The 10,299-nt window shown below is 33.0% G+C and overlaps 1 protein-coding gene across 1 annotated transcript; it reads left to right on the top strand.

Moving 5' to 3' along the window:
- The first annotated feature begins 567 nt into the window (after positions 1 to 567).
- On the top strand, positions 568 to 2,168 carry LOC149156629 (ubiquitin-conjugating enzyme E2 4-like). The gene is made up of 5 exons (XM_089444813.1): positions 568 to 655; positions 1,080 to 1,194; positions 1,356 to 1,408; positions 1,542 to 1,670; positions 2,020 to 2,168. The coding sequence occupies exons 1-5, from the start codon at positions 568 to 570 to the stop codon at positions 2,166 to 2,168; spliced, it is 534 nt and encodes a 177-aa protein (XP_089300939.1).
- The last annotated feature ends 8,131 nt before the right edge of the window (positions 2,169 to 10,299 follow it).

Raw genomic sequence — 10,299 nt, 5'->3', positions numbered from 1 at the left:
TATTTAAAGATTTGAATATATTTATATATTATAAATATAAATATACAATTATATTTAAAAGATATTCATATTTTTACCACATTTTTTCTTCGTGTTCTTACCGTTTGAATCACATTCTGTTCACAACTCATCGCTTGCGGATTCCGTCTCTTGTTTTAGAATTTCTGTTCATATCACTGCCCACAGAACTCCATTACCCCAAAATTTAATAGCGAGCTCTCAGAACGCTGTGAGGGTCGAAGACAAGAGAGAAGTTAATAAAAGGCACTGTTAAGTTTTTGCATTCAATACCATGTCCAATAGACTAGCCAAGCGCAAGGATAAAGATATCATGAAGCTGTAAGTTTCAAAGCCAATCCCATAGTATATAATATATCTTTTTTTTCTTCATCTGGGTATCTGTTATGGATTGGAGTTACTATAACATAATATCATGTCATGGTTTTAACCCTTCTCCGTGATAAGATAATGCAAGCTTTATGCAATTCTTGGGGTTTGATAACATTTTTTTACATGATGTCATATGAAGTTGGTTGTGCGTTGGCTAACTATAGAAAGTGTCTGTCAATGGGCAGTATGATGGAAGGCTTTAAAGTGAAGAACGTAAAGGATTCAAACAATAAATTCTATGTGGAGTTCAAGGGACCTCCAGACAGTAAGTTAGACTTCCATTGTTTTTCTTTCTTTAAGAAAGAAAAAATTGCATTGCTCAAGTTTTCCCCAGTATGAATTTAATTATTGTTGAATCCTTTGAATCCTCAAGTCTCCAACTGAACTTGCGGCTCTGTAAGGTTTAGCTAATTGGTTAAATTTTAACATATTTCAAGATTGCCTTATGAGAAGCTGTTTTGCAAATTTGAAGGATTCTTTGATTGACCCAATGTCGGTGCGTTATTGGAATAGCAATATTAGATATGATGATGGGTTTTTACCGGCTGTGTTATTAGTTTATTGTCCTTGTATCAAATAGTGTTGTGACATCAGCTCTTCTGCTGCAACTTTAGGGCGTTGTTTAATTTTGTAATGAGTAGATTGGTGGGATGTTAAGCAGAATTCACTGTTTGTCATGATCTAATTAGGTATTTACCAAGATGGAGTGTGGACGGTTTATGTGGAATTACCAACTGATTATCCATTCAGACCACCAATTATTCGTTTTATGGATAGGATCTACCATCCCAACATTTCTGAGCTGTAAGTACCCATTTCAAACTAGCAAAATGTTTTAGTATTTTGCGAGACTCAAGACTGGTGGTGCAGGGTCACCCTAATTCTTCCATTTGATAATTGATGTATCATTTCAAACATGTAATTTGCCATTTTTCTAACTAGGTTCAATTTTTTTGGCACTTCAGATTTGGCCAAGTTTGTGTTGACGTTCTTGAAAAGGAATGGTCTCCAATATATAGTAAGGAAGAAATAATGAGACTAACCACAACTTTTCTTGATTATTTGTTCGAGGACTCCAATATATAGTAAGGAAGAAACGAGCGAATTTATTATGCTCAATCTATTGCTTACTTCTCGTATTGCATTTGCAGATCTCGTGGTTATATTTCAAATGTTTCTTCCTCTGCTTCTATTAGAACCTAATGCAAAGGATCCTCTAAATGGTGAAGCTGGGGCCTTAATGAGGCGTGACAAGAATGGTTACGAGGAGAAGGTGAAAGGTAAATTCATGGATGCTTGTCCCACTTTGCACTGGAAATATATTCCAAGATGTTTTCTCATTCACTTCACATATTTATACTCTTTATCTGAATTACTTGTCCACAGTATCTAAGTATTTTTCAGTGTTTACAGTGTACGCAGACAGCTAGTTTATCATTCCCGCAAATTGAAAGATTCAGATGAAGAGAACATATAATTTTTATTAGTTGCACTAGTGCAATAAATCAATACCCTCTGTTAGTGAATTACAAGATTGTCAGATTTCAAGATTTCTTGAATTACAAGAATTAGGTATTATTTTATTTTATAATTCTTTATCATTCATTTCTTTTTGGCTGCGTGTTCTAGAACACTGTCTTCGATACGCGCAGTCAGGAAGCTTTGCCTGGAAACAGGGGGAGGAAGGCAGCAAACAGGAAGGGGAAAGCAGCGAAGGCACTAGTGAGACTGTATCTGCCTCTGGTGATGAGGGAACGGCCGGCGCTGCAGACCCATGATATTCTAGCAGATCCAGCTGTCATGGAAGTTCAAAATGCACTGACCCACAATGTAATTTTGGAGAACGAAAGAAATTCTTTGCTTGATATTTTGGGAATTTCGTTCATATTCATTAAACTTCTACTAATTTTGGACAGAACCCTATTCGTCAATAATGGAAATGTTTACTATGATGCAAATGGAAATATTGTAAGCTTTATTGCAAACTGAATACTTCGTGGCAGGCTCATTTAAATGAAAAGATGGATGGAACAGTACTGTTAATGCCTTAACGTCTCTTTCTTCGCGAAAATTTTCAACATTAACGTTTTAAGTATCGTTGCACATTTTTAAATCTTATCCTCTTGGAAAAGGGTTTCCGCTTTTGTAGATTTGAATGTGGTAAAATTTATATAAACTATTTTATTTTATATATAAATTTATGGAGAGAATTGGAGTTGTCTATAATGCGATTTTTTGAAGATTCCGGTGACGGAATCCGGCGAAGAAATTGAGGTCAAATCTTGATTTTTTGCAGTTAAAATGGTTTTTTAACTGCATATTTGGATTCAGCACCTGAAAAACCCCTGGGACGCTTTCATTGTGCAGAAACTAGCTATCAAACTTGCGATTCCAATAATTCCTGCGGGATTTCCACCGGAAAAATCCGCCGGAAAGGCTTTCAAAAAGTCGCAATATAGACAACTCCGAGAGAATTTAGTATATATATATATATATATTCATTCTAATAAAAAGTTATAAGATAAATTTTAATGAAAGAATGGTGGTAAAATATGGTACTTGTAAATATAATTTAATTGAATAATTAGTACAATCATATTAAAAATATAAATATAACAAAAAAACAAAAAAACTATTGTAATAAAAAAAAATTGCAATATTACCAATGCACACATTTACATGATTAACCATGTATAAAAAAATTATGGGTAAACTTTAACTTGAGAAAAAAAAGGAATTGCACATCTTATTGTAAAATGAACCAGAATTGCACATCTTATTGTAAAATGAACCACTTTGCTAAATAAATTTTGTTTGTACATTAATTACCCCATCTAATTAGAATATGAACTTATTAGAATTGGAATAATCTCAAATCTCTAAGAAATTGGTGGGTATGAGCCATGTGGCACCAATCTAATTTAACTTGAGAAAAAAAATGAATTACACATCTTATTGTAAAATATACCATTTTGCTAAATAAAAATTGTTTATATATTAATTTCTCCATCTAATTAGAATATGAACTTATTAGAATTGGAATAATCTCAAATCCCTAGGAAATTGGTGGGCAGGGAGCTAGGTGGCACGAATCTATTTTTTAAAATTTATTAAAAATCAATGCATCCTAACACACTTGCAACACACTACAACAATTGATAAGCATTAACAAACTTGTAACGCACTACAACCATTGATAAGCATTCAAACCAAAGCATATTCCTTTGAGAATCAATCTAGGTCATCAATTAAAAGAACAAAAAAAAAATCAACACATCCTCATCCACCTTAAGTTGAAATAGGAATAAAAGAGAATGAAAATGTAAAAGAAATGAGACATAGGAAGGTCAACCTTGTATTCTTTGTTATTATCTCAATTTTTTTTTATAATTTTGAGCTAAAAGGATTTTGCTTTAGTTGGTGAGAGAAGAGGATGCCAAAGAACCCATGAGTAACCTTGTCACTAGAAATTGTTCAAATAGAGATTCAACAACCATTTGATTATTAGTTTTCTCTTTTGAGCTTCTAAAATAAATAGGAGAGGATGCCAAAAAACTCATGAGTTACCTTGTCATTAGAAATTGTTCAAATAGAGATTCAATAACCATTTGATTACTAGTTTTCTTTTTTTAGCTTCTAAAATAAACATTGAATTCTTTGTATGATGAACTCATCTATTTACTTTCTATTAATTAAATGAAACAAAATTATATTCTAATCATTATTTGTTAATTTTATTGATGCTAAATTTTATACCATGAAAATGTTTTAAATTTTGCTTTTTATATTCTTTCTTCTAAATCATAAAAACATCATAATAAGTTTAAACTAACCCCCCTTAATTTATTTTTAAAACTTAAAATTAATAATTTAAATAATGTGATAATTATATTAATGTAAAAATTATTTATTTATAATTATTTTTTAATTATAGTTATTTTTATTAATTAATCCTTTAAAAAAATTATAATTATTTTTATTAATTAATTATTAGAAGAATAAGTATTATGGTTAATTGCCTGATTATACCCAATCATCTTTCCTATTTTCTGAAACTTCAAAGTCTGTTTATAAAATGTTGGAAGACCATGCACTAACCAACAATCAATAAATACCGGTCCACATGTAGTACGGATCGATTTTGAGCATTTGGAATTCGTATGTGGGCCATGCAAGACACACAACTAGTGCTATAGCAAGTCAAATCCTCCAAGGTCGTCCTTCCTCTACTTGCATGTGAGCATTTGAGTGGGAATTGCCACGAGTCCAATGCTTGAATCTTCAAACCATCACTTCAATTTCTATCTCATCCATTGCACTCCTTTGAAGAGAGCATTGTATATTTATGGTTTGGCTAAACGTTATAGGCATGGTTTTTTCTTTTCTCAATGATGTTCCCGTCATGTGGTTAAACCAATAATAACTAGATTTGATGATCCATACATGGTTTTCTTTTTTCAATGGTGTTACAATTATGTGTTTAAACACAGTTTGTTTCTTTAATGTTTTAAGATATTTAAAGGATTTGATGATAATATGAATTATGTATTTTCTTAGTGGTATAAATGTATTGATGGTCATCTTATGTATACATGGATGAATAGACTTGAGATAGGCATTGAATTTACAAGTGAGAGATTAGTTTTGTTTATTGAGAAGGAGTAGTTGTGTTTTTTATATTTGTTTATGCAACTGATTTTATTGATTGTACTATTTCTTTTGTTTATAGAGAAGGAAATTTCTACCATGGGTTTAAGTATACAATAGAGTGTTTTGATCAAAAGTGGGAATACATATTTGATAAGTCGAGCTAAGACTATATGTGGCATTGCAATGGAAATAAAAGCGCTGTGATGAAGTGAGTTCTATTGGGCACAAATACAATTGGCGTATAGTTAGCCATGCTAAATGTTGGATTCTTGCATTATCAGTGGTATTTTGATTTGTGTTGATTGCACTTTATATCATGTGGTGCATGGGAAGTAATTGGCCTAGAACTCGGCCACTACAATTATAATTAAAGACAAAAATAGAAGCAAGGCATTGTCTCAATTTGATCACTTTGATTGATTCTAGCTTGGTTAGATATTCACATGCAAAGGAGTTGCACCAAAAAAAAGTTGTTAATGATAGAGTATTTGTAGAGTCTTGGGTTTTTTTGGATTGATTACTATTGTGTTGTTAGTTGGTTGATATCTGTAGGTTACACTAGAGAGTGGGAGTATCTCTAATCTTCATAAGTAGTGACACTCAAAATTGAACCAAGAATAGAGGCCTTGTATCCATTCAGAGAACATAGATCTCTATGTAAGTTACAGAAACAAAGATCGGGAAGTTAGTTTGGCAAACTATTAGTGTTGGTGAAGTGAGTGGGCTATAGGTCTCTCATTTATGGAACATAACATACGAAAGAAGATGAAGCTTTGATAGTGATGTAGTTCCTAGTTCTTTGAAGAGAAATTAGACTTAGTATGAGTAAAAAAAGTTTGGAAGACTTGTAGGTCATCAATGTTTAGCTTGAAGAAGAGAATAGACACTTGAAGGAGAGAGTCCAAATGTAAGACTAGAGGATGAAAAATATGGAGAAAAACCTTGAGACCTTTATAAGACTATTACCATTGATATAGAACCAATTTCCAAATTCCAAGACTCCTTCACTACCAAGAGGGAAGAATAAGACAAGAGAAAATCACAACTCTTACAATTTGGGGAGAACTTAACTCAAATGGATAGTTGATAGGAGGACAATCTCACTCAAATGATGGGTTAGCTAAAGCTAAATCACGGGAAAAGCTACAAATATCTATCTAAAAGGCCATTAAAGCAAAGCCACCTTCCATTAATACTACCAAAGCCAACACCATGATTGAGACAACTCTTGTAATCTTACCTTCCTTATTTCTTAAGAAACTTTTCGTGAATTTGAAAAGTAGACATGTGACATTGGTTTCAAGCTAATTGGATTTGGAAGATCGTTGTAGTAAATCTTAATGGGCAAAAAATGTCATACATTGATCTTAGTTGCCACCTAAAGTAGGAGGAGCCTATAAATCAAGTTGGAAGATCATTGGACTAAGTTTTCTCTCCTCCTTTGCATCCTAATCCATGGAATCTAAGTTTTCTCTTCACTTTGACCATCAAAATTATCTTGTTCTTCCCTTACCTATTCTTTATTCACCATGTGTGGCCCTTTGTTCTAGTCCTTAAGTAGCCTAGGAATAGATCACAAAGAACTAGGATGTTCTAGGTCATATTTTTAGGTTTTTATATTATGAAAAAGTTTTTTCTATGCTTATATTTAGTAGCAAATAAGAGGGACTTCATTTTCAAACAATCTCCCTAAGATCAGGCTCTATGGGAATGCTTATTTACAATAGAATCTTAATTTTGATCTAAACATGGAAATTTCCATTGCTCATGTATGGATCAAATTTTTGCATCTCCTCGTTATTTTCAAGGATGAGGACTCTCTCAAAAATATTGGAAACCAATTGGGTTGTAATACCCTAGGTTTTATTCCCAAATTAGTAATGGATATATGCACATGATGAAGGAACTAAGAGCCTAGCTATGTAATGGATTTGAATATTTATAATAACATCATTACCAACTATAGAGCGAATAAGGACAAAAGTATAGATGGATTTGATTCCATGAGAGGGGGGTAACTAGAGGGGCTATAATTTTGGTTTATATTTTTACTACTCTCATTTTGGAAAAAATGGAAAATACGGCTATGTGAGCCTCTTGGGTGAGACCATTTGGCATTTTGAGAGCATGCATACTTAACCATACAATTTTGGTTGTTTGGGGGATTATTCATTCTTCACTTTCATTGTGAGGTTCTTTCTTCATAGAAAGAAGAGGATTTTTATGGAAAGGAGCCATTTTTTTGTGGTTGTAGGTTAATCTTTTTTATGTTCTAGCTGAGAAATGCCTGAGTGCATGAATGCATTGATATCGTTGGTGAACTTGTCCATACATTATGAGTCTCTAGAGATTTTAGCATTGAGATTTCATTGTAGAGAAAGGGAAAATTGGTATTTCGTATTCCAAGGTCTATGATCTAATTTAATAAGATACTTGAGAATAAGGGGTCCCTTTTTCATCAAACAACATTGATTTTTGGGCTAACCAAAGCCATAGAAAGTTAGAAAGGGGAAAGGGGATTTCTTTCCATTCCTTTAGTTCATTTTTGCACCACAAGTTTTTTAAGCATTGATCCATGAATTTTCCTCCCCAACCTTCCTTCACTCCTACAACTTATTCAACTTACAACCATTACCGCTTGACATGGAAACACTTTATTAGTAAATTATTAATATATTCAACATCTTATTTACGCAAAATATAAATATAGGTTCTTGCATAGAGTATTTTTTTCATATTTCCCCATCTTGAGACCTTATACATTATAGCTAGCCACATAATTTAGTTTTCTCTAGATCTCTGACCTTCAACAACTATTTCACCACCAAGATTTGTTATATGTTTACATTAAGAAGTGGGCATGATATCCCAACCTAAACAAATAATGTATGATAGTTTTTCTTTGAATAAATTATTCAATATTCACCCTTAGTAATTCTAACATGACTTCTTTGTAGGTACTTAATATAGGCATTCCATATGACATCATTCTCCCATATTAATCCTAGATTTTCTTCCTTTTTTCCACCCCTATTTCCATATACTAGTGATCTCCTATTCTACTACTTCATTAATAGTGAAAATTTCTTTATACTAAATCATTTCTATCAATATTTCATGTAGCATTTTTTTTTTTATGGATATGAGCCATGGGTCCACTCTAATCATCACTTGCTTCCCAAATTCTACCTTCCATACCAACCATCTACATAATAGTAGAAATGACTAGACCAACACCTCCTAGTGAGTGGAAACATAGGTAATGGATTTCCTTAATCTTGTAATCAATCCACTGTGGAATACTAAAAAGGTATGTTTTTAGTGTTTATATTGTCATCTTTGCTTCAAGACTCATAACCTCTTTGCATCATGAACTAGGCAGATAATAAGAAATGATGAAAAAATCTAAGGGATTTATATGCAACACAAAACTACTAATAATTGCCATTTTCTTATGCTAGAAAAGAAAAAACAAAAGATTGTCGTCCCAAAGGAAAAGATAGGGCAAAGTTAACTGTTGTCCCTCTAGCAGGAAACCACATGCAAACAAGGTGATCCAAATTGGAGCGTATCAACCAGGATAGGGAAAAGGAGATATAGAATCGGCGTAAGAGAACAAATAGATAACTAAAAATTAACAGCCTCGCAAATCCCTTAGGATCCTTCGATCCTGAGGGATCGCTATCTTAAATATTTTTGCATCATTGATATCTCCACTTGGTTGTTATAAGAAGGGGTAGCATTGCTAGCCCGGAGGACGACCTGTTGTTTTTTTTATGTAATTCTCCTTTGTATTTGAAACTTTGATCATCGACTCTCGTTGAGAAGTGATCCACTGTAACTCTGCTTGGATGTTTTAATATAAATCTGGTTGCCGTTTCATCTTTGATTGTGGAGTAATCTCAAGCGATGTGTCCCTGGAGGCTAAGACCCCGGCCCTAGTGGAACATTTGCTCCTGTACCATTATCTCTAATTCATGTGTGGTTTTCATTATCAGATTTGTTCGGTAATCTGATGTGTTTTGTTATTTTACATCATGGTTCTGTTATATTTGATTTATGTTCAATTGAGTAATGTTGTTCTTTGTGATAGGAATGTTGTATTATTCATTCTGACTTTGTAACGCATTGCTATTCTTTTAATCATTGATATAACATTGTTGTTCCTTACATAATGCTATTGTTGTTCAATTACAGAGCAATCGTGTTGTAACATTCATAAGTTGGTATTACTGTATTCATCTATGGTTTACACTTAATCACGATTTTTGTTCAATTGACGTTGTTGTTCCATTACGAAATACAATCATTATTCTTTATAACTGAGATTGATACCTGTTGTATCGAAGTTAGATTACTGTTTCTCTTAATATTAAGCGTGTCGCGTGTGTTATTTATCTTGGTTCATTATACATTTACATTTAACTCTAGTTGCTATTGTATATTTCATTGCCGATTAGTTGTCATTCTATTTCTGTTTGTTGTCCGATTTATCCCCAGAGTAAAGATTGCTATCTGATTTCTGTAGGATATGATTGCTACATTTATTTCCTTAGACTGAGGTTTGCTGTTCAATCTTATTTATAAGAACTAGTTACTGTTCCATTTTCTAGTTGTTGTTCCATTTCCTGTTATTTGTATTATCATTGCTTTGGTGTGTGGAACGATCTAAGACTGTAGTGAATGTTGACATTTGTTGTCTAGTTCCCAGGTTGATGATCTTTTCCTTGATTATCTTTAATTACATCAGTTTACAGAGGGATGAGTTACCGTTATTGTACCCTTGACTGATAAATTGCTATAGTTTTCTGAGTGTATGATTTGAGTCTTAAGGTTCTTTTTTGTACATAGATCTTATTTCAAGCATCTGTCTACTCTTGTATTTAGAGCACTATACTACTAGCATTACTCTGACAAATGACCACCTCAAACTGAGTACACTTTTTGAGATAACAAATCGTTCCTGGATTGACAAGTTAATGTGAGGTAAATAGAGGTGAAAAAGACCCTTTTTATTGTTTGACATTTTGGCTTCGTTGCTGGGGAAGAGTGTAGCCATTTGTTTCTTTTCCAGAGTGATGTAAGAACCTGCTAGGAGAGAACTGGGTTTTAAAAACGGAAGGTAAGAACCTGCGTACGGAGAATGTAATAGCCCTACTCCTCTGCCCACTTTCCTGCAGACTTGTTGCTGTTTTCTTTGGGTAGAAATTAGCATTTGATTTATGTGCATGACTAAGAAGAAAAAGCCTGAAAATAATC

The sequence above is a fragment of the Pinus tabuliformis genome, chromosome 9 (assembly GCF_031772625.1).
Source record: "Pinus tabuliformis cultivar Carrire ecotype Pingquan chromosome 9, CPIR1, whole genome shotgun sequence".
NCBI lineage: Eukaryota > Viridiplantae > Streptophyta > Pinopsida > Pinales > Pinaceae > Pinus > Pinus tabuliformis.
Note: the sequence above shows the minus strand (reverse complement) of the source record. Positions and strands in the feature narration are given on the sequence as shown.

Bases quoted from the DNA above. Each gene is read 5' to 3' on its own strand.
- LOC149156629 (XM_089444813.1), top strand. From the start codon at position 568: ATGGGCAGTATGATGGAAGGCTTTAAAGTGAAGAACGTAAAGGATTCA. The intron at 1,195-1,355 runs GTAAGTACCCAT...TTGGCACTTCAG, and splicing joins CATCCCAACATTTCTGAGCT to ATTTGGCCAAGTTTGTGTTG. The intron at 1,409-1,541 runs GTAAGGAAGAAA...TTGCATTTGCAG, and splicing joins GGAATGGTCTCCAATATATA to ATCTCGTGGTTATATTTCAA.